Here is a 24,283-nt window from a genome sequence, read left to right as displayed (position 1 = left end):
CACACTTCTACTTTTGCCTTATTCTGTTCATTAGGAGCACGTCACTAAGTACAGCCCACATTCAAGAGGAAAGGAATTGAGCTCCATTTCATGAAGAGAGGAATATCAAAGCCCTTGTGAATGCCTTTTAAAACCACCACAATCATTACATTGGATAATATATGTAAAACTTTCAGTGCTATGTACTTAATGCCTAGTAAGTGCTCAGTAAATGTTAGTTATAATAATAGTAATAATAGGTAACACTGAGTATTTAGAACCTGCCAGACACTCTTTTAAAAGCTTTATGTGCATTGACTCTTTAACCTCACAACAACTCTATAAGGTGGTCTTTATTATTATTCGCATTTTACAACTTAGAGCACATGCACAGTGAGGTAAGACAAATAGCCCAAGTTCACACACTGATAAATGAGAAGATGGGATTCAAACCTTATTAGTGTTCATTTAACCATTATCCTACACTGAATTTCAAAAATCTTATTATTACTGTTTACAGTCATTATTGGTATATTATTGTTATTGTTGTTATTATGACTGTCATCATCATCATTATTATTAGTTACATGTTTCCCTGACCTGTGGCACCAATAAGCCTGTTCAGGAAAGAAGTGTGATCCATTTACTGATTTGTTCTAATAAAATCTTTATTGGGCCCTCGGCCTCACCATTTCATGATGTAGGTACTCAAAACCCACTGCTTTCTGATCTTGCTCCTTGCTCTTTGGATAATGACAAACCTCTTAAACATGATTTACTGGGCCCCTCTTCAGGGCTTGCCCCTCCTTTTCTCTCGCTCCATCTCACTCCTGCCCACCCTGCGCCCTCCGTCCCTGGCTGCAGGGGCTTCCACTAATCTTAAGCACCATACTCCTCCCATATGTGCCCATGCTGGGTTTATGTGCCTGGGACCTCTTTCCTCATCTCTTAAAAAAGAAATCATGCCTGTGTTTGGTATTAAATCCCATTGCCTATAATCTGAATAATCCTTTCCTTTTTCTTGAGTCGATAGTGGTTTTCCAGCCCCTTTCTTCTCCATATTAGTTCAGTGATACAATGTCCGATGGATCTCAGTGCCCTGAATCCTGGTCTTCTCGGCTGGAGACTAGACTGATTGACAACAGTCAGGTACTCTCTTCACATTCATTTTTAGCAGAGTAGTTAAATGCCCAGCACTGAGGCCTGACTGACTGTGTTCGAATCTTGATTCTGCCATTTATCAGCTGGTGACTTACACTGATGCCTTTGTACCTCAGTTTTCTTATCTTTAAAATAGGAAGAATGACTTAAAATAAGCTTTCCTATAAGCTTGTGGTGAGGAGTAAATGAGTTAGTTGTGGGAAGTGCTCAGGAAGGGCCTACTGGCCCACAGTCAGTTTCTTGTGGTGATTACTGTACCCCCTTTCTCCCCTTCAGCCAGCTGCCCAGTGATCTCAGGCACAGCCAGCACAGGATGGGGATGCCCAGGTCAGAGGTCAATCCTAGGAGATCCAATGATCCTCTAAGATTTAGAGAGAAGGCAGTGGGTATGGAAGGAACTCACTTTGCAGAAAGACATACACAGATTTCAATCCAGCCTCCGCTGTTTCTTAAGTATGCCATCTTGGACCCATCACTTTAACACCTCAGTTTTCTCATCTATAAAACTCAAATACCAATAGCTCCTCTCAGGACTGTTTTAAAGATTAAATAATGCCTGTAATGTGTGGAACACTTTAGTGCAGGAACATAGCAGTTATTTAATAAATGTTAATTTCCTTCTTCTTCCCTTCAAATCAAGCATTATTCTCGCGGGCATAGAGGTAACTACAGAATGGAAGCTAAGGAGCTGCCGTTTTCTCCTCGACATCTCATACAATATGCCATTGGCCTCAATCATGGGTCCCTTCTTACTCATCTTCTTAATTCTGTTCTTACAGAGCCCGATCAACTGCAATTTTGAATCTCCTTTCTATTTTCTCTACATGACCTTTTAAAAATATGAGTCTCTTCAAGAGTTCCCTGGGGTCTGATTTTTCTGGGTTTTCTCCCATATTATTCCTGTTTTGGATCATCGCTGGTTACATAAGCAGAATTTTGGTTCTGAGGGCCTCCTTCCAAAGCCTGTAATCCATGAAATCACAGCTTTCTTTCCCATCCACTTTTTGAAATCTGTCCACTAAAGCCTAGGCTTTGAGTGTACCTGGCCTGCCTTTCTCTAACAGGCCTTGTGAGACGATATGGACATTTTCCCCAAGGTTCCCAGCACTCCACTTCACCAGTTCTTCATGGTTGATAGGAACTGATAAGCCCAGAATAGCAAAGGGTCTTTTTTTAGTATATATTGCTAATGTATCAAGCCCTGTTGCAGCACTAGAAATCAGTAGAGAGAAAAAGCCCATGTCTATATAGAATGTACATTTTTGCTACAGATACAGACAACTTCAAAATAACCAAGTAAGGATTAATGTGATTTTTAGTTACTTAAAAACACAGAAAAGTAAGACAGGACAGGTAGGTGAGAGAACATGTAGGGATGGAAGGAAGTGAATTGGAAGATTTGATGAGATGGTCAGGGAGAGTCTATCTGAGCCTGTGATATTCAATAGACACTGCATGCAGGGAGTGAGCCCTGCAAAGACTAGGAGATCTTTGAGGCAGGAAGTACAATTGCAAAGGCCCAGGGGCTGAGGAAAGAACAAGTTTTAGTCAGAGCCCATGGGGCCCTAGAAGAACCATGGACAGTTGTTGGGGACATAGGCAAAGGGTGTCTGTGTGTTTGTATGTGTGCATTTGTGTGTATGTGTGTGTGTGTGCATTTGGGGAGTGGGGAGGGGAGACCTATAGGTTTTATTAGACTCTCTAAGATCTCTAAGATGTAGAAAGTGTAATAACCATGGCATCCTTCCCTCTAGCCATGGGGGGGGGCGGGGAATTGTTAGCTCAGCAAGTTGTCAAACATCCTGCTTTGAATGGAGTGGAAGCCTTCCCTTTGGTGTCTGGGCAGCCAGGGCCCTCCCTATTCACTTTACCTCCTTATCAACCCTGCAGTCTAGGCCATAAACAGCCTCCGTCTTGCTCCATCTGGTCACAGCACCAAAGGCAGATTAGAGATTCGGCTCTCACCTCCTTTCTTCTCTCCTTTAGCCTCACCGAACGCTTCTACCCTTTGGTGAGGTGGTGCCAGGCAGGAGTTAACCCTTCCTGCCCCAGCAGCGCTGTTCCCCCAGACTCAGGTCACCTGCAAATCTTTGTGATACCCGTGGGATCACCCCGAGCCTAGCTTCCAGCCTGGAATTGACTTTTCTTGCTACCCCTGTTGTCAGTAATGCTGCGTAGACTTCTTCTTCTTCTTCTTCTTTTTTTTTTTTAGTTCATTTATTTTGGAGAGAGAAAGAAAGAGAGAGAGCAGGGAGAGGGGCAGAGAGAGAGGGAGAATCCCAAAGAGATTCCCTGCTGAGTGCAGAGCCTGCTTTGGGGCTGACGTGGGGCCGATCCCACAACCCTGAGATCATGACCTGAGCCGAAATCAAGAATCGGACGCTTAACCGACTGACCACTCAGGCACCCCCTGCTGCCTAGACTTCTGAGGAAATTAGTTCTGTCTTCAGCTCCCAGCTTAACAGTTTCCTCATCTGACACATGGTCCCTCCCACACGTGCCTGGCTACTCCCCATGGTAACCAGTTCACAGGTGGATTTCTCTCCTCTGCCAGGCTTAATCCCTAAGCAAACTCTGTCTTCCTGCCCTCACAAATATCTCCCTGCTTGATCCAGCTTTTGTGGATTCCAGTATCAAGAAAACCAGACACTGCTTGTGAACATCATCCGCACACCCAGCTGAGACCCTGCCAGTTCTTTGTTCTTTCGAAGTCGTGGGGGGAATAAAGCAATAAAAGTGCCACTCAGCTATCTGACTTCCTCAGTGTCCCACCAGACTTGAAAGATGGCCTCTCTTTCTATGTGTGGTTGTCAGCCACGGGTGGTTAACAGCAGAGGACGTGGCCGTGGCTGGGTAAGGCTCAGCCGCCGCCCAGGAAGGTGGTGCCTCTCCCACCTGGCTGTGCACCAACAGCAGTAAAAGCAGCAATGCCCACCCTGTGCCCACTAGTGCTCTGGAGTCTGCAGCTGGTCATTTGAATCAGGACTGTGGTCAACATACTTACACAAGATCCAGCTTTCCCATTCCATTGCCCCAGTGTTCCAGAGCTGCTTTTGTTCCTGCTGCATGACTTGTCTCTTCACTCAGAGCTTGGTTCCCTCTGTTCAAATCAGCTAGTACTCCCTCCATCCAGCCCTCCTTCCTTCTCCTGTTCTTTGTATCATTGCCTCTACTCTGGAGGAAGATACCTGCTTGGAAGCTGTGTTCTGGATTCCTTTCCCTTCCCTCAAGTGTGGTGACCACTTAGGCTTGCCACACATCCAACTGTCTCTTGCCTCAGGTAGGAAGACTCAAGCTCCCTGAGGTTCCTGAGGGTAACCCCCACGTTCCTCCTCGTCTCTGGGTCCCAGTTTGCCCATCTCATGGGATCATTATGAAGATTCAAAGAGCTAGTGTAGGGGCACCTGGGTGGCTCAGTCATTAAGCGTCTGCCTTCGGCTCAGGTCAGGATCCTAGGGTCCTGGGATCGAGCCCTGCATCGGGCTCCCTGCTCCGCGGGAAGCCTGCTCCTCCCTCTCCCACTCCCCCTGCTTGTGTTCCCTCTCTCACTGTGTCTCTCTCTGTCAAATAAATAAATAAATAAAATCTTAAAAAAAAAAAAAAAAAGAGCTAGTGTAGATGAAGCGCCCAGCACACGTAGGCTAAATTCCTTCTTTCTGCTTCCCCTAGGGCCATCTCCCCCACTTCTGGTAGACACACTCATTTCACTCTGACCAGGCTTTCATCTGGAGCCCCTTGATGTGGCAGCACTGTAAGCCAGTCACAGAGACACAGAAACCCCGTCTGTACCCCAGGTTCTTACCGTGGGACCTTGCCAGACCCATGTTGGCAGGGACTAAATCTTGTCTGAGGTTGGGTATCCGGCATTGTGTCCTCCATAGTTACTGAATGATTAAATGGTTCAAAAAAGATGACAAAAGGCCCAGATCCTGAAACCAACTCAGGTTGTTGCTATAGAGCTGATTGAATGTGCTGTGTTCTCTCCAGAAGATTGGATACCATGTCAGCTCCTGCCTGGGGGCCAGGCTGGCCGCACACCTAGGTGACCTGTGAGTTGTTTCCACGGTGAGATCAGGCCTGGCTGCTGGCACTCCAAATGATCCGGGGGACTGAGGAAGCTGTCATATGCCAGGAATAGTCAGGAAGGGGTCAGGGTGGGCTTCAGTGATCCTGGCAGAGGATCAGACCCAATCTCTCTATACTATCTCTAGTCGTGACTATCCATGTCCTACTGGCTCAATCAATGGTTCTGGCCCTTGTTAAAGCTCTACGATAGGCCTGATTGAGGCGTGGAACTAGATGTAGAACACATAACTTGCATTATTTTGGGGACGGGGAGCAAAATAAAAATCTCACTTGCTTGAGTTTCTAGAATGGGGCAGTTTCTTTGGCTATTATAGTACCTTTTTAATTAACAAATGGATGAAAGGTCCTTCCTGACATTTTGGCTCATCTCTCAGAGACTTTTAGGTGGGAGGACTCTGAATAAAGCTTCCTTATGACTTCCTAATACTTTTTGGCCCAGCCTTCAAGTCCCCTTGCAATCTGCCCAGCATACACATATCCAGCGTTCTCTCCCATCATTCAACCCATGCCCCACACCCAGCATAACCCACACTCGGCAGGCCTGCCACTTCCCACTTCCCAAACATGTCATGCATGTTCATGCTTCTCGGCCTTTATGCATGCTGTGTTTTTCTACCTGGGACACTTTTTTCTTTCTTTTTTTTTTTAAATATTTTATTTATTTATTTGACAGAGAAACAGTGAGAGAGGGAACACAAGCAGGGGGAGCGGGAGAGGGTGAAGCAGGCTTCCCACGGAGTAGGGAGCCCGATGCGGTGCTTGATCCCAGGACCCCAGGATCATGACCTGAGCTGAAGGCAGACGCCTAATGACTGAGCCACCCAGGTGCCACCCTCCCCCCCCCCCCCCCGCCCCGGGACACTTTTTTCTGTCTTCTTTATCATCCTAGCAAAGCCACCTCACCCATCCCTTTGAGACAAACTCAAATATCATCCTATAGAACTTATCCCATCCTGTACTATATTATCACAGCACCTTGTGACAACCACTTTTAGAACATATTTCAATGCACTAAAACGATCTGTTTATAGTTATTTCCTCCCACCACTTTGTGAGCTTCTTGAGGCTGGAACCCTGACTTACTCCATAGGCCCAGCACTGAGCACTGGGCCTGCCACATGCTGAGTGCTCAGTAAAAATCTGCCCGTTGAATGCATGAATGAAAGAAACACAATAGGGACATGAAGTGAGGAAGAGCAATGTTCTCAGTATTTGGGGCATGTCTATCAGGGAAGTAATATTTCTTGGGTTTTCTGAAGTCTCACTAGAGGAATATGATGATGTATGTTGCTAAAATAGAGGGGTCTGAAAAAAAATCGATAATACCGAAAGGCCTGGCCAAAAAATATACCAGCAGGCTGCTAGCTATGCAGGTTGCAGACTTTAGAGGACAGCTCCTGGGCAAGGTGATTCACCCCTGTCCGGAGTCTGCTGGGCTCATCTATGTCCCGCATTCTGATAGCACCTCCGGCCCGGGAGATCTGCATTTGGTGGTTTTAAAGTAAGAGGAATACATGCATAGTGGTCGAGGAAGTCTGTGTAGGCTGGGATGGAACCCAGGAACTAGCTGATGTTAGCAGTCCACATTGAGATGCTGCTGGCAAGGGGATGTCCTTAATCCTAGGCTCTAAACTTAAAAAAAAAAAAAAAATCAGTGCTTCCAGCAGTTGTTTGTTTTTGTTTACACTTGGGATCCACGGCAGGCCTCAACAGACTCAAGCATTTAGTGAGTTTTATCAGACAACTCGGAGCCCACGCCTAGATTTGAGTCTCCCTCACTCCCAGCCTCTCCCAGGCCCACAAGAACCTGAAGTGTGGATAGAAAGGGTTTTGCCTTGGGGTGGGGGACAATGCTGGCCCTCCCCTTCTCCAGCCCCATCTCTGCTCAGTTTCACGGCTGAGGCTGGGCATCCCTAAGCTAAGGGGGCATGGGAGGGATGCATGGGAGCTAACCCTACCTTCCAGAGGGGCTGCCTGCTCTGTTTGTCTGGACATGCCCTGCCAAGCTAGGTAATGAGGTCTGCCTCCCTTTACTTCTCAGCCCGGAGCCTTTTCCTGAACCTCACCCACAGGCCTACCCCTTTGCTGGGGTTCCTTCTGAGCTCCACAGCTGTGTCTCTGGCTTTCCAAATGCCAGTAGCTTCCTCTTCCATATTGGAGAGATGGCATCACTACCCCTCTGGGTTAATGTTCCCCTTGCTTAGAGACCACAGCTGCTAGGCCCCCTCTCCCATCCTTGTGTGTGCCTCACTGTGCTTGATTTTTCCACACAGCACAAACATGATGCCTGACATCATAGTATACATCCATTGATGTATCTATATATTATCCTTCTAGTCTTTGAGCTCCTTGAGGGGAGGGAGCTTCGTTTACTCTCTGAGCTGTCAGTGGCACAGAGAGATACTCAGTGCTCTTCGTTGAATGAGTGAGTGCCCAGGGAACATGACTTGTCTCCCTTGAGCCAGAGTTCACCACGTCCTGTCAAAGGTCCATGACCTACAACACCAGATACTGGCCCTGGATTTCTCCTTTGTCATTTGACGATAATCATATGTGGGATTAAGAACATGGACCTGAGTCAGGGTGCCTGGGTTTGCATCCCCATCCTACCCACTTCCAGCCCTGGGACACTGAGCAAATCCCTCCACCTCTTCTTAGCTTCATTATGATCACTTGTAAAATGGGCCCAAGTGCATAAAAGGTCCCTGCCTCATAGGGATGCTGTGAATGAGAACAGAGATGCCAGAAGCTTCCTATAGGTTTTCATCTGCTTTAAATCGCAAAGTGAGACTGATGAGACCTGCTGAAGGGCCAGGACAAAGCCAGAGCCGGCAGGTGCTCATTCAATGGCCCCTCCCACCATGACTCCCAAAGGCGAGAAATGTGTTAGGACCGTGAGCTCTAGGACTAGACTGCCAAACTCGGAATGTTGGCTCTACCACCTGCTAATTATTTGAACTTGGACACATCACTTACCCTGTTTGTGCCTCAGTTTTCTCATCTATAAAATGGGTTGTCAGTAGTACTTACTTAATAGAGTGCCCCTGAGGGTAAAATGACTTAATACAAATAAAGCTCTTAGGAGTCCTTGCCTACAGGAATCACCTCATAAGGGGCTGTTCAGTAAGCAAAGGACAGTTTAAGATGGGAAGTCCCAGGGCAATTTGCTGCAGGCCTGGCTTCCCCCAAACAATGTAGGAGAAACTGCTCCTAGCCTAGGCACCTTCCTTTGAAAGGAGGAAGGGAACAGAGGAGTTCAGACTAATAAACATGCAGTAACACCACTCCTTAAGCACTTACAACATGTCATCATTGTCTCACACGACACTTACAGCCACCCAAAGAAGTAGATAACATTACTTACAGCCACCCAAAGAAGTAGATAACATTACTTCCATCTCGACAATAGGAAATTGAGGCTCAAAGAGGTTAAGTCACACACCCAAAGTCACACAGCTGATAGATGGCCACACCAGGAATTAAATTAAAATCAGTCTCTCCCCTGAGTCGCTGCTCTTTCTGCTCTATGTGACATCTTTCAACAAAGAAACAAAAACCCAAGGACTGAGAGCAGAGCACTTGGGTTCTGCCTTGTCGTGCGCCCCTTCACGGGATCTTTCCCTTCGAGAACAGATTGCCTAGGGTGTTCAGTGAGCTGAGGAAAAGAGCACCAAACCTCCTGATCTGACAAGCACCGACAGTGGGTGGGGTGTAAATATGTGTGCAAAGCCCACTCCGTCTCCTGAGTCATGAGTCAGCCAGGCTGAGGCTGCTGGTCACACAGCCTGAGCAGCCCGTGATTTGCAGAAGTACAGAGCTGACTTACAGCCTGTGGGAGCTTTAGCTCTTCCCCCAGAGGACACTCAGGGCTTTGCCGCAGGACTTGGACCTCAAGGCCTATTGTCAGTCCTCACTGGTCTCCTGGAACCCAGCAGTGTTTCCAGAGCCCTATGTCTGTGTCCCAAGGAGAAAACAATTCCTTCCCTTGCCCTAGCCCTTCCTCTACTTGGAGAGCTGCAGATGAAGAAAGAGTTCCAAAAGAGCCTCAGCGGGGTCAGATGAGGCAAGAGGAATGATTCCAGGTAGAGGGAACAGTTAATGCAAAGGTACTGTGGCACCACTGAGTTCAGTGGGAATGTGACTTAAGCACAGAGGCTTGCCAAGAAGGCTACGCAAGTGGGGACCAGGACCTTCAACCCTGCAAGCCAACAGCAGTGGGGCCAGGGGAGAGGGTTGGGGGAGGCTGTTACTCTGGCATTTATAGCAGCTTAGACTTTCAGCATCTCAGGATCATGGGAGTCAGTCTCCAAAAATCACAGACGTTCGAGATCTCAGAATCTTGAAATTTTGGACTCATAACCTAAACTCTTATGCTCTCAGTCATGAGGTTTTGGATCAAGTTTCTGAGCTGGGCAGCACTCAGAGCTCTCCAAGTCCTGCACAAAAGGAGGATTTAGCACCAAATTTCAGCTGGCCTCTGGCTTGACTGCCAACGGCAACTGGACCTTCCCCAGTGCTGGTACTAGACCTCGCCCTCCTGGAGTCCCCTTTGTGTGCCGGGACACCAACAGGATCTGTCTGCAGCTCAGATCCCACCCGCTGTTACAGGCTCCATGCCAGCATTGCCTGAGGCTTTGAGGTCTTCATGCCTCCCTCCCTTGAAGTTCAGAGCAAGGGCCGTGCTCAGTACTCCCGAGCTGGAGGGGCAAGAGCTAGAGCAGTGTCCACTCCGCTTTGCCTGGATGCAGCTGACATTAATCACCCATCATGGCATTTTTAATAAGTCCTGGGATTCCTGCTGAAAACCATCAGAGGGCAGGAGTATTTTATGCCCTGTAAGTAATTTCACAACATTTGGGCCACTGTCCCACCTTTACTTTCTCTGGGTTTCCATCTCACACAACCCCAGGCAAGCTGGCCCTCATCCAAGGTCATTTAGTCCATGAGGACAACTGATTTCTCTTAGTCCATTATTCTTGTTTTCATTTTCTGAATTACTCATGGTGGATGAATAGAGAATCCGTGGAATAGAGAGCCTGGAGCTCTGGCCCTGGGGGAAGGAAGAGCTGGATTCTCTTCCTGGTTGCACAGATTAGCAGCTCTGTGACCTCTGGCAAGTCTGAGGGTGTCAGGAGCAGAGAGGGTGTGAGCACTCAGAAGGGCCTCCCTGTCGCATGGCCCGGACCTACAGTGAATAACCCAGATTGGTCCACACAGTCTTTTGTCCTTGGCCCTCTATTGCATCTCCCAGCCACAAGTGTACCTGAATTGTACTTGACTGTGGATTCCGAAGGTGAGTGAGCAATGAGAACTCTAGGAAACCCAAACCCAGGCCCTCTTCCCTCATTCGTAGGTCTTGTTTGCTCAGAGATTTTTACCCCAGAGAAGTTAGATTTGTGTGTGACCTAAAGGAGCTGGAGAAAGAACAGCAAATAAAGCCTAAACCCAGCAGGAGAAGAGAAATAATAAAGATCAGAACAGAAATCAATGAAATAGAAACCAAAAGAACAGTAGAACAGATCAACGGAACTAGGAGCTGGTTCTTTGAAAGAATTAACAAGATTGATAAACCCCTGGCCAGACTTATCAAAAGGAAAAGAGAAATGACCCAAATCAACAAAATCATGAATGAAAGAGGAGAGATCACAACCAACACCAAAGAAATACAAACAATTATAAGAACATATTATGAGCAACTATATGCCAGCAAATTAGATAATCTGGAAGAAATGGATGCATTCCTAGAGATGTATCAACTACCAAAACTGAACCAGCAAGAAAGAGAAAACCTGAACAGACCTATAACCACTAAGGAAATTTAAAGTCATCAAAAATCTCCTAACAAACAAGAACCCAGGGCCAGATGGCTTCCCAGGGGAATTCTACCAAACATTTAAAGAAGAATTAATACCTATCCTTCTGAAACTGTTCCAAAAAATAGAAATGGAAGGAAAACTTCCAAACTCGTTTTATAAGGCCACCATTACCTTGATCCCCAAACCAGACAAAGACCCCATCAAAAAGGAGAATTACAGACCAATATCCTTGATGAACATGGATGCAAAAATTCTCACCAAAATACTAGCCAATAGGATCCAACAGTACATTAAAAGGATTATTCACCACGACCAAGTGGGATTTATCCCTGGGCTGCAAGGTTGGTTCAACATCCGCAAATCAATCAATGTGATATAATACATTAATAAAAGAAAGAACAAGAACCATATGATCCTCTCAATAGATGCAGAAAAAGCATGTGACAAAGTACAGCATCCTTTCTTGATCAAAACTCTTCAGAGTATAGGGATAGAGGGTACATACCTCAATATCATAAAAGCCATCTATGAAAAACCCACAGCGAATATCATTCTCAATGGGGAAAAACTGAGAGCTTTCCCCCTAAGGTCAGGAACACGGCAGGGATGTCCACTATCACCACTGCTATTCAACGTAGTACTAGAAGTCCTAGCCACAGCAATAAGACAACAAAAAGAAATAAAAGTCATCCAAATTGGCAAAGAAGTCAAACTCTCACTCTTTGCAGATGATATGATACTCTATGTGGAAAACCCAAAAGACTCTACCCCAAAACTGCTAGAACTCATACAGGAATTCAGTAAAGTGGCAGGATATAAAAATCAATGCACAGAAATCAGTGGCATTCCTATATACCAACAACAAGACAGAAGAAAGAGAAATTAAAGAGTCAATCCCATTTACAATTGCACCCAAAACCATAAAATACTCATGAAAGAAATGGAGGAAGACACAAAGAAATGGAAAAACGTTCCATGCTCATGGATTGGAAGAACAAATATTGTGAAGATGTCAATGCTACCTAAAGTAATCTATACATTCAATGCAATCCCCATCAAAATACCATCCACTTTTTTCAAAGAAATGGAACAAATCATCCTAAAATTTGTATGGAACCAGAAAAGACCCCGAATAGCCAGAGGAATGTTGAAAAAGAAAAGCAAAGCTGGTGGCATCACAATTCTGGACTTCCAGCTCTATTACAAAGCTGTCATCATCAAGACAGTATGGTACTGGCACAAAAACAGACACATAGATCAATGGAACAGAATAGAGAGCCCAGAAATGGACCCTCAACTCTATGGTCAACTCATCTTTGACAAAGCAGGAAAGAATGTCCAATGGAAAAAAGATAGTCTCTTCAACAAATGGTGTTGGGAAAATTGGACAGCCACATGCAGAAGAATGAAACTGGACCATTTCCTTACACCACCCACAAAAATAGACTCCAAATGGTTGAAAGACCTCAATGTGAGACAGGAGTCCGTCAAAATCCTAAAGGAGAACACAGGCAGCAACCTCTTTGACCTCAGCTGCAGCAACTTCTTCCTAGAAACATCACCAAAGGCAAGGGAAGCAAGGGCAAAAATGAACTATAGGGACTTCATCAAGATAAAAAGCTTTTGTGCAGCAAAGGAAACAGTCAACAAAACCAGAAGACAGCCGACAGAATGGGAGAAGATCTTTGCAAATGACAAATCAGATAAAGGGCTAGTATCCAAAATCTACACCAACACCCAAAGAACAAATGATCCAATCAAGAAATGGGCAGAAGACATGAACAGACATTTTTCCAAAGAAGACATTGAAATGGCCAACAGACACCTGAAAAAGTGCTCAACATCGCTCAGCATCAGGGAAATCCAAATCAAAACCTCAATGAGATGGCACCTCACACCAGTCAGAATGGCTAAAATTAACAAGTCAGGAAACGACAGATGTTGGCGGGGATGTGGAGAAAGGGGAAGCCTCCTACACTGTTGGTGGGAATGCAAGCTGGTGCGGCCACTCTGGAAAACGGTATGGAGGTTCCTCAAAAAGTTGAAAATAGAGCTACCATATGATCCAGCAATTGCACTACTGGGTATTTACCCCAAAGATACAAATGTAGGGATCTGAAGGGGTACGTGCACCCTGATGTTTATAGCAGCAATGTCCACAATAGCCAAACTATGGAAAGAGCCAAGATGTCCATCGACAGATGAATGGATAAAGAAGATGTGGTATATATATACAACGGAATATTATGCACCCATCAAAAGGAATGAAATCTTGCCATTTGCAACAATGTGGATGGAACTGTAGGGTGTTATGCTGAGCAAAATAAGTAAATCAGAGAAAGACATGTATCATATGACCTCACTGATATGAGGAATTCTTAATCTCAGGAAACAAACTGAGGGTTGGTGGAGTGGTGGGGGGCAGGAGGGATAGGATGGCTGGGTGATAGACATTGGGGAGGGTATGTGCTATGGTGAGCACTGTGAATTGTGTAAGACTGTTGAATCACAGATCTGTACCTCTGAAACAAATAATACAATATATGTTAAAAAAAAGAAGAAGAAGATAGCAGGAGGGGAAGAATGAAGTGGGGGTGGAATCGGAAGGGGAGACAAACCATGAGAGACTATGGACTCTGAAAAACAAACTGAGGGTTCTAGAGGGGAGGGGGGTGGGAGGATGGGTTAGCCTGGTGATGGGTATAAAAGAGGGCACATTCTGCATGGAGCACTGGGTGTTATACGCAAACAATGAATCATGGAACACTACATCAAAAACTAATGATGTAATGTATGGTGACTAGCATAACATAAAAAAAAAAAAAAAAAAGATATGTGTGTGAATACTCTACCAGCCCTCTAGTCAAAAGGAAGCTGAGTGCGGCAGTCTGATCCCTTCCCTTGGGCTCTAAGGATACATAGTAGCTAGAAGAGGATATTTTCTTTCTGAACTGAATCAGTGATCATAGAAGGCTCTTGAGGGAGGCCTGAAGCCTGTGGCTCCTTTAGTAGGCTGTGGGGTGAAGTGGCAAATAGCAGTCTTTTAGAGTCAGACAGATCTGAGTTTGAACCCCTGCTCATTCTTTACCATCTCTGTCCTTTTGGATATGCCATTGAAAGTCTGCTCCTTGAGTTTTCTCCTTTGTCGTTTGACAATAATCATATTTGGGATTAAGAACATGGACCTGAGTCAGGGTGTTGCGGTTTGCATCCCCATCCTACCCACTTCCAGCCCTGGGACACTGAGCAAATGCCTCCACCTCTCTGTGCTCGGAGTGCCTAATATATGGAATGGGGCTAATACTACACTGTACCTGGAGTAGTATCATAGCTGTGGAGAGTACAGCATGAGAAATAAATGAAGTGGATTTGGAACAGAGCCTGGCATGTGGTAAGCACTAAATAAATAAACATTAGCTATAAATGTCATTGTTTGCAGGGTGGTAGTGAGATTTCAATTAGATGAGTATCCAGAATAATGTACAGTACTTCATGTGTGCTTAATACACCATTGCTGGATGAATGAATGAAGAATGGGATGAGTAGGTCTCAAGCACAGAGCACAGTGCCCATTCTATATTAAGTAGGGGGAAGCGCCCACCAGCTGGGCATTAGCACCAGTGTGCTGGGCTGACCTGAACTGTCGCCAGCTGATCGTGCATACCCTTCCTCAATGCTGCATGCCCATCTCTCGGGGTCAGTGGCATCAGGTTAATAGCTTGAAATCAGCTCTTGCAGTGGTATTTATACCACAGACATGGGCAAATGTTATAAATCGAGTTTGGGTTCGTTGTTGTGGAGATAGGAAGGGAGGGAGGGAGGGAGAGAGAGAGAGAAAGAGTAGCATTGATTTGCACCTAACACATCCTTGACTGGCTAGGGGACCATTTTTACACCTGCCACTGCTGTCTTCAAAAGCCAGTTCTGACAATGTGATTACAGCATACAGGATCTTTGGGAAAATAAGTCCTTTTGAAGCAGGTAAGAAGGTATTAGTGGATGTTGAGAGCCTGGCTTTGGAGACCCCACAAAGTGAGGAGTGCATAGATTTTGTGGGGTTGGTCGCCACTAATGCCTGGCTCTGACATGAAAGAATAGACCCAGAAACAGATGGCTGGGTGTTTGGGGTGGTAATTCTGGGGCTTGCCGTAACTTGCCAAGACTGAGTTAGTGCTGGGAGCCTCCCAGAAAGATCATGACACTCTGCCTGGACCTTCCCGTCCTCCTTTAAATGCCATCTATGGGGCTCCCAGGTGGAGCCTTTCCCCAAGTCCTGAGTAAGGAGATCCATTTAAGGCCATTGCAAATCTACTTCAGTATCAATTGACTTTAAAGAAGTGCAGCAATTAAAGGAGCCGGTCAGAAGTACAGCTGGTAAGTGTATTGGACAGAAGAAGAAAACTTGTTGCAAGCATTTGTTAACTGCCCAGGATTTGAAGGCTTGTCCAAAGTGATCTTAAAGAGAGGGGAATGCACAAAGCAAGGCTGCCCTGGGTGTATCCTGGGATCATGGCTGTCTCAGCCCAGCTCACCATCGTTCATCAGTGGGCCTGAGCCCACAGTCCCCTCCAGATTCTTCAAGGGGGTGGGGGTGGGGTGGCATCCATATTTATTCATTTTTTAGCTCTTCCGGTAAGTGGATGATCAGGCAGGTTTGACAACTGTTGCAACCTAATGAATAATCTCTCTTTTAAAATGTGTTGACATATCATTTGTGTTTTGATGGCCCTAAATGGCTTTAGAGGAGAGTCGGTTAATCTTCTGATCTGAGGAAGACCAGCTACTGTTCATTCTTGGAAGAATAAACAGAAATGTGCTGTGCTTTTAATCTTTAAATTAGCACTATTGGAGACTAGCAATTAGTAGCATTTCTCAGTGGGGGGTGTTCACACTCCCCTCCCAGGCACTGGAGAGCTCTGATCTAAGCTGGGTTTGGGGGACAGCACTGAGTTAGGGAGGTGGGCAGGGCCGGCTCACCTGAAACTGTGGGGCTGGGCAGAACGGACAAAAGACAGTGCCCTGGGCATAGGGCAGCTAAGGAATTACAGGGACCGTCCAAAACAGCAGATCTAAAGATGGCCACACACACAGAATTGAAAACCGACTGGAAAATGAAGGGTGTGTCACTGAGAACAGCAAGACGGAGCCCGGGGGGTTTGGAAGAATGAAGAGGGAATTATCTGGGCAGGTGGGGTGTGGGGAGCCTTTTTCAGACTGAGTCTGATGTCTCCTGCGAAGGGCTAGAGCCACACCTATTACAGGGGAGGCTCCTTTTCCCGCCTGTTACAAAACCGATGCTCCTTTGTTTCAGTTGTTAACAGGCTTGGCTACCCATCAGAATCTCCCCGGGAGCTTGTGTGAAATTCAGTCTCTGGCCCGGTATCTACCTAATCAGACTCTGTGGAGGGCAATCCCTGGAGCCCACGTTTTAACCAAACAGATTCTCATGCGGACCAGTTTTTATCCTAGAGAGGCAGCACGGAGATTACTGAGTGTGAACTCTGGGTCCAGCCCAGTTGGATTTAAATCCTGACTTCACCGTTTACTCCCAGGGTCACATTGTGCCTTAATTTCCTTGTCTTCAAAATACAATACTAATAGTAACTACATCATAGGGTTGTCAAAAGACTTCAATGAGATGTTATGTGCAAAGCGTAAATCCCTGGTACATCATCATCATTATTATTACTATTATTATTATTTCCTTTATGAAACAGTAGCCAGTTAATGCAGAGATAGAGGGGTAGAGGAACTTCAGTCATCCTACACGTAGACATACACATCGTATACATCCGTCAAGGGTTCAAAATTCACATGCTGGTGGGGACTCTAGTGTCCTGGAGAACGGATGACTTCCTAGTTTGGGTTCCCGCAAAAGCAGACCCTGAGACACGAGTTGAGGCCAAGTCCTGTGTGGTGTAGATGAGCCCCGGAAGCAGTGATGAGGAAGTGGGCAGGCCGTTTTGCAAGGATGTCTTTGGACTGCCCTCTAAAGAGCAAAGCCCCATCCGGCATCAATTTCCTGATCCTTTCTTTTCCTTTCTGCAAGAGATAGAGAATATCTCATTAGGTGTTTAAATCAGATTAACAGCCATTAGTACCAGACTTCTCCTGCTCAGCCTGCATTTTGTTTCTTTTGGGATGACCCTGTGAAGCTAATTGCTTCTTATGGGAGCAGCACGGGGGCACATATGGGGAGGAAAGAAAGGGCTCTGTTTGACCAGGATGGTCCAATTCCGCGTTTTGACTTGGCTCCTATGTCTGAAGGAGGGAAAGCAGGCAAGCAGCCTGCACTCTGGGCTCAGAGGGGAGGTACCACATGGGGAGGGTGGAGAGTGGCCCGTGACCTCCTAAGAGGGGCATGGTGTTTGATGAGCTCGGCTCCCGGGAGAGCTGATTCACAGAGGTCGTTCAGATGTCAGCAGAGTAGGGATTTGTGGACAGTAGGAGGGCTGGAAGAAGCAACACAAGTGGGATGACACCTGGCCCCAGGCAGGGTGCAAATTGTATTTCTCCCTCAACGCTGGCTATTGACAACTCCACCATTGATTCTAAATCTGGCAAAGTCACAGAGAGCAGACTCCCTACCTCTTCTTTCCCCAACACATTAAAACAGACATGAAATACAGCTTTCCCCTTCTTTCCACAGTTATGCTCCTGCCCTGCTCCACCAAGACACTTTATTAAAAGTTATTTATAGAAGGACGCCTGGGTGGCTCAGTCGGTTAAGCATCTGCCTTCAGCTCAGGTCATGATCCTGGGGTCCTGGGACCTAGTCCCACATTGGGCTCCCTGCTTGGCAGGGAGCCTGCTTCTCCCTCTGCCTGCCACTCGCCCTGCTTGTGTTCCCTCGCTCGCTCTCTCTGACAAATAAATAAAATCTTTTTTTAAAAAGTTATTTATAGATATTTCAAGAAGTAGTTAAAGGTAGCTTACAGAGGGGGAAAAAAGTAAAAGAATGCAGCTTGGAGACAAGAAGTTGAACATCAAATCTTTAGCCAAGGTAGAGAGGCAAAAATGCTAAACCCTGTGATGAGTCATTAGATTTTTCTCTGAGCTTCCTGGCAGCCTTGGCAAAAAGGTCAATATGAGGGGTTATGGATTTGTGTTTATGTATAAAGAAAACCACAAGTTCTTCATATGTTTTTTTGAGCTGAGTTCTGAGAGGTATTTATCATATATACATTATAGATAATATGTAATAGGCAGTATCTTGGACCACAGTTTCCTAGCAAACGCAGAATGCCTCCGAGATAGTTCTTCCATGCTTTGGCAACTGATAAAAATTGAAGGAAAACATGAAAACCTAATTAGGTAAAGGTACTTTGCAAAGACTATGAGCCAATATTATCTGCAGTATTTCAGGACTTTTTCGAATTTTGATAGCAGTTTTTTGATCAGAGCTAAGGGAATGCTGTCTCCTAATCAGTAGCCAACGTCCAGGGTGCAGCAGGCTGAGAACAGAATTTTTCTCTAGCTGGTCCACCAGAAACCTTTATTCTAGTTCTTTTAACAGAGCTCAGAGGTACAAGCAGCTCCTATGAGAAGCAAAGACTTTTCTTCTCCTGCTGCCACCTTCTCAGTGGTTCTTCTGTGTCTGTCTGGCCCTTCACATTTCCTGTGCCTCAGGAGTTCACAATCTTACTATAACCTCAGCACCATACCAGAATAATAGAGCCTCTTTTGTTAGCCTTTGTGTATAACAAACCAGCCCAGAAGTTAGTGGCTTAAAACAGCAGCCATTTATTGGCTCACAATTCTGCAATAAGGCAGCTCATGTCTGTACTAAAGGGTGTCAGCTGGGCTCCCTCTGCGTTTACAGTCAGCTGAAGGATCCAAGATGGCCTCACTCACATGTCTGGGCCTCAATGGGGTGGCCTAAATTAATGGAGACTCCCTGGGCCTCTCAAGCTCAAGGAGGCTGGTCTTCCTTACTTAGGGCAGCAAGACAATGAAAGCAGAAGCTACAAGGCCTCCTAAGGCCTAGGCCTGCCACTGGCTTGGGTCCTTCCTGCTGCATCCTGTTGCCCTATGATCAGTCCGGATTCAGTGTGTGGAGCAACTACACAAGGATGCGAATTCAGGGAGGCAGGATTCTTGGAGGATCATTGGATGGCAGTCATCCACAGCCCTGTGCCACCAATAAACTCAACAACAGTGGTCCTGTAGGCAGTGGTTCTCACCCAAGGGGTGGAAAGGGAGAGAAGAGGACAAGTATGTCCCCCTTGTGGGTGAGGAAAGGTATCCTTTGGTATTAGCCCACTTCTTATTCCAAGTTCCCAGACTCATGCCACCATCAAAAGTTGAAATACTAGGCTTTTTGAGTTCTATTTAAAATTTTCTAAAAGGACAGATGAGAGGTGGACCTTTGAAGAGATGGAACAGGAAATGTTTTAAGAGGCCTCCTGGCAGCCATGCTTGAAGATGTTGTAAGCATGGGGCACATTGAGTTAGGCCACTCTATGGCCGACCTCGTGACACCTGCAGACAGCGGTACCTCCAGGCCTCCCCAGTCGGCTGTGTGTTCAGAGATCATGAGGTCATGTTCACAGCTGCTAAAGTGAGATACATGGTGTGTTAACGGCAGCCTAAAAGTCACCTGAATTTTCATCAGGCTGGAACGAGAAAGCCTGACTGGCCTCATTGGCCCTAACTCTGGGAAAAGGGTCACACTGTGTACAAGGATGACTCGAATGATAATCGAGGCCATATGCTGATCACTTTTGCAGAAGCCAGAAAGCTGGAGGGCTAGATCACAAAGCCATTGGACAACAGAATCAGGGACAAGACATTCTGACTTCAGAGAGATGGTTAAATCTTTAAAAAGATTGAATGAAAGAGGACTAAACATAAGAGCCTATGTTTTGGCTCAGAGCATGCTTATGCACACACACACACACACACACAAGCATGCACCAACACATGCATGCAGCCATGAAGAAAAGGGATGAAGGAGCCTGGCTTAGCAGCACCGCATGAAAAGGACCTGTAGCTGTCTTTCCAGGAAGCTCAATTTGAGTCAAAAGCAGGCCAAATTAATGTGACCTTCATCTATATGAATGGGTGCATAGATTCTAGAATAAGGGAAGTGATTTGTTCATTCTATTCTGTATAGCCCAATTTACTCCATAAGTATTAGGCCAATTTCTAGGTGCATAATTTAAAAGTGTTAAAGAAAAGCACATACTTTGAGGGAAGTTCAGCATGATAAAAGAACCTGAACTCACAGATGTGAGGAAATATACAGAGGAACTAAAGACATTTGACCTAGAGAAATCCCAGCAAGGACTTAAGGATGGTCTTTCACTCTAAATGGTTGTCATGTGGAAGAGGAATTTGATCTGCCCCCTTTGGCCCCAAAATAAATCTTGGATAAGTGATTGGAGGTGGAAGGATGCTGGCATTTGGAACATCTAATCGTTGGAGTGGCCCACTAAGGAATGGGCTGTAGTGTTTCTGGTCACTGCAGGGGCTGGATGATCCCTCATCAAGCTAGCCAGAGGGGATTCAAACCTTAGATGGGTAATCAGTGCAAAACAAAAGTTAAAATCCTGTCCAACTAACTCTGAGGTCTTGGCATTTGTAGGGGTTTGCCCAAGATCACAGAGCAAGTTGGTAGCTGCCTAGGACCCAAGTTTCCTCCTTCCCTTTCAGCATTTCTGCCCTGGATGCCCAGTTGCCTCACGAAGGTGATGAGAACTCAAGCAGGGATGCCTAGGGACCATATCCTTCCCATTCATCCAGACCGATTTCTTTGACCAGCATCGTGTGGAAGAAGATTTGAAATCAATGTCTGTGGGAGGACATACCAGTTCTGGCAGTGGCCACCATGCCTGACGGTCTTCCCTGGGCACGAGGTCCCTGCACATGCTCGTATCTCCTGCTTGGCCGCCATGGCCTTGCTGCTTGCAGACTTCTAACCTAGAGACAGGGCAGAGCAGGAGGAGGTGGTCCTGAACCAGAGCACAGGAAGAAGGCTTTGCAGCTCCTTCTTCTCTTAAAACTCCCAGTGTGATGGAAACTGACGAAGGGGGGAAAGCTTTTTTTGAGCATCTACAACGTGCTATGCATTTTTCACAAATGTTAATCCCATTTAATTCTCATAACAACTATATTAGTTTCCTAGAGCTGCCATGATGAAGTACCACAAATTGGGTGGCTTAGAACAATAGAAATTTATTGTCTGACCATTCTGGAGTCCAAAATCAAGTCCAAATCAAGCAGGGCCATGCCCCCATCTGAAGGTGATAGAGAGGGATCTGTTCCAGGCCTCCTAACTTCTGGTACCTTCAGATCTTCCTTGGCTTATAGGTGGTCATCTTCTCTTTCTGTTTCCCTACTTGTCTTCCTTCTTTGCATCTGTGTCTGTGTCCGAAGTTCCTCCTTTTTTACGAATACTTGTCATATTGGATTAGGATGTAAGGATCTTAACTAAGTTAAATCTACTAAGACCCTATTTCCAAATAAGGTCATCTTCTAAGGTACTAGGGTTAGACTTCAGCATATCTTTTTGCAGGGACACAATTCAACCCCTAACAATCCACCCTGTGGCTCCCCAAAATTCATGTCCTTACCACATGCGAAATACATTCCACCACATCCAGACATCCACCTAGATATCAACAACTAGTTTAGTAACAGGCCCAGGATCATAGCACTAATACATGGAAAGCAGCCTTAAAAGGCTGTTTTGCTGACTCCAAACACCATCCTCTTTCTAGTACCCAGGGCTGCTGCCATGGGGCACGCCCACTGTTGCCAGGCACTGTGCCTGCTACCTCATACCCTTTTCTGGCAGGGTCCCGGATTGTGCACCAAGGGACACGGAGCTCCTGCCGTCCTCTGATAGGGACGAGGCTCAGCCCAAGTGGGTCTGTTCCAGGGCCCGGGCTTGGGCAGGCTGAGAAGGTGGAGGAGGGCACATGAAGGGGCAGTCCTGGAGAACACAGGCAAAGGGTGGAAACTGAGTCCTGCGGAGGTACAGTGGTTGCACGTAGGAGAATGCAGCCCACTCCGGTCATCTTGGGGAAAGTTGCCTGAACTGCTCTGGAAAACCCAGTGAATGTTGCGGCTCTGCTATCACCAGCTGAGAGGTGAGCCCACAGGAGCCATCCACATTTATGAAGAAGCAGGGGAATCAGATGCTTAGCCAGGTGACAGCAGGCAGCAAACCAATCCCAACTGCTCACGTGGCGTAATGCCTGGTCATCCGCTTCCTGGAAAGATGGAGATCCAGGCAGGACTGGGTCCCGGGCTGTAATCTTCACAGATGGAAGCTTTCTTTGGGCATTAGAGGAGCTCCAACGGAGGGCACTGGGGAAGAAAGAGGCCACTGAGCTGATGAGAAGAATATGGCTTTTGAAGTCATTAGACCAGCTTGAAACCAGCCTGTGCCACTCACACGCTGCATGGCATTGGACAAATTGAGAAACCCTTCTGAGGCCCATTTTCCCATGGGCTGGTGGTGAGGATTAAATAGACAGGATATGTGAAGCACATGGCCCTGTGTGAGTTGCTGAGCTCAATACAAACTGTTTCCCTTCAAAGCTGAGTGGTGCTGGCCATCCTGGGGAAGATTAAAGAGACCTGGAGAGGGAAATGGACCCTCCAGCCTCTCTCTGGGGGAGTCAGTTCACCCTAAGAGGGTGAATATCTTAATCACACCTTCCCCCATTATGCTAACGATGCATTTCCTCCCTCTCAGAGGAGCTGAAGGAGAAGCTGACAGAGTATGTGGACAAGGTGAATGGCCAGAAGCCGGGCTTCATCAAAGTCGTGCGCCACAGCAAGCAGGAAGGCCTCATCCGCTCCCGAGTCAGCGGCTGGAGGGTGGCCACCGCCCCCGTAGTGGCCCTCTTCGATGCCCATGTGGAGTTCAATGTGGGCTGGTAAGTGCCCATCAGGAGAGGAAGATGAGTCCCAGTGTGGTCCAGGGCTGTAGCTCAAAGGAGTGCAAAGCATGCTGGGACCTCAGTCATAGTGGGGAAAAGAGAGAATTCTGGGAACAGCTGAGATCTGGATGTATGACTGATGTAGGCAACAGGGCTGGCCCTTCGAGGCGGGGGAGAGTCGGGGGTCAACAAGTCAAAGCACAGTGTCTAAAGGTTATGGTGACATAGGGTGTGACTCTGGCTAGTGTCTGCCTCTAGGAGGCGGGATCTGGGAGAAGGTAAATGCCAAGGGCAAAGCTGAGAGGACCAGCCCAGCTAAGGACAGGGCTGCAACTGCCCAGCAAGGGACAGCTGGACCAGACTTGAGGCAGGAGCCCAACTGCACAGACAGGATCAAGGCCCAGGGGTCAGAGGGGGAGAAGGTAGCTTGATGTTATCACAGGTAGGACCCCCCCAAAATGCCAGGCCAGACATAACATAGATCTCAGATTGTCCCTACTGGTGAAACTGGGTCTTACAAAACCTTCCTTTCCCTGGCCAGGGCTGCTCAGCTGCCGCGTGGGGCAAGAGAAAAGGTATATGGCCTCAGTGGCTGCAGCCAAGCAGGGATGGGGCACCTGATACCCATATCCCTGCAGGGCCGGCTGGTGCACTGTGGCCAGCCCACTGTGTGTGACTTTGCAAAGAGCCAGGGTGAGGAGGGCCCTTAAGTAGGAAGGAGCAGCCAGGCATGCACACTACATGGCTCGATTTGGGCATGCTTTTACATAACAGGCTCAAATTAAGGCTGCAATGAAGCCGTTTTTTATAGTTGAAGTCCCTGCTTGCCATTTGTGACTATTTAAAAAGCATTTTCATTGGATTTATGGCCAGAAGAGGAGAGGGACACTTACTATTTCAAGCTGATTTGAATAAACAATTATGAAACAAATGCATTATTAATAAGAAGCTCATCATTCCTGTCTGCAAACACTTTACTTGCCTGGTGCCCATAGGGGCCTCCTGGCTGCTTGGAAAGCGCTACTCCCCACCACTCCTCGGGCAGTGGAGAACACGTGGGATGGGGTGTCTTGTCTGGAGGACTGAAGCGGCATTGAGTAATTGGTGGAAATAAGTTTGTTCTCACTTCCATGCCTCTGCCATCCTCATCTGCCTTTTCCTCCTGGTTGATACACTGAATTTTAGCAAAATCAAAGCCCAGGTTGAAAGCTTCCTATAGAACCTCAGATCTCTTTCTTTCTTCTTTCTTAGGTCTTGATTTTTTTTTTTTTTTTTTTTTTTTTTTTTAGTGGAAAAAAGGAAAGCAAACAGACACAAGGATCTAAGGCAGTAAGAATCTCTCAGTCAGCC

General features: G+C 46.6%; 1 protein-coding gene across 2 annotated transcripts in view; it reads left to right on the top strand.

Moving 5' to 3' along the window:
- Positions 1-24,283, top strand: part of GALNT18 (polypeptide N-acetylgalactosaminyltransferase 18) — a 349,523-nt gene that overhangs the window by 228,660 nt on the left and 96,580 nt on the right. For both annotated transcript variants that reach the window (XM_064577098.1, XM_045894132.3), the window contains exon 4: positions 22,747-22,930. In XM_064577098.1, coding sequence (XP_064433168.1) covers positions 22,747-22,930 — 184 coding nt within the window. The remainder of the gene's footprint in view (positions 1-22,746; positions 22,931-24,283) is intronic.

This window comes from Mirounga angustirostris, unplaced genomic scaffold (assembly GCF_029215605.1).
Source record: "Mirounga angustirostris isolate CCGP_5_RB_7025 unplaced genomic scaffold, mMirAng1.0.hap1 SCAF_13, whole genome shotgun sequence".
Taxonomy (NCBI): domain Eukaryota; kingdom Metazoa; phylum Chordata; class Mammalia; order Carnivora; family Phocidae; genus Mirounga; species Mirounga angustirostris.
This window is presented reverse-complemented; position numbering and strand designations above follow the sequence as displayed.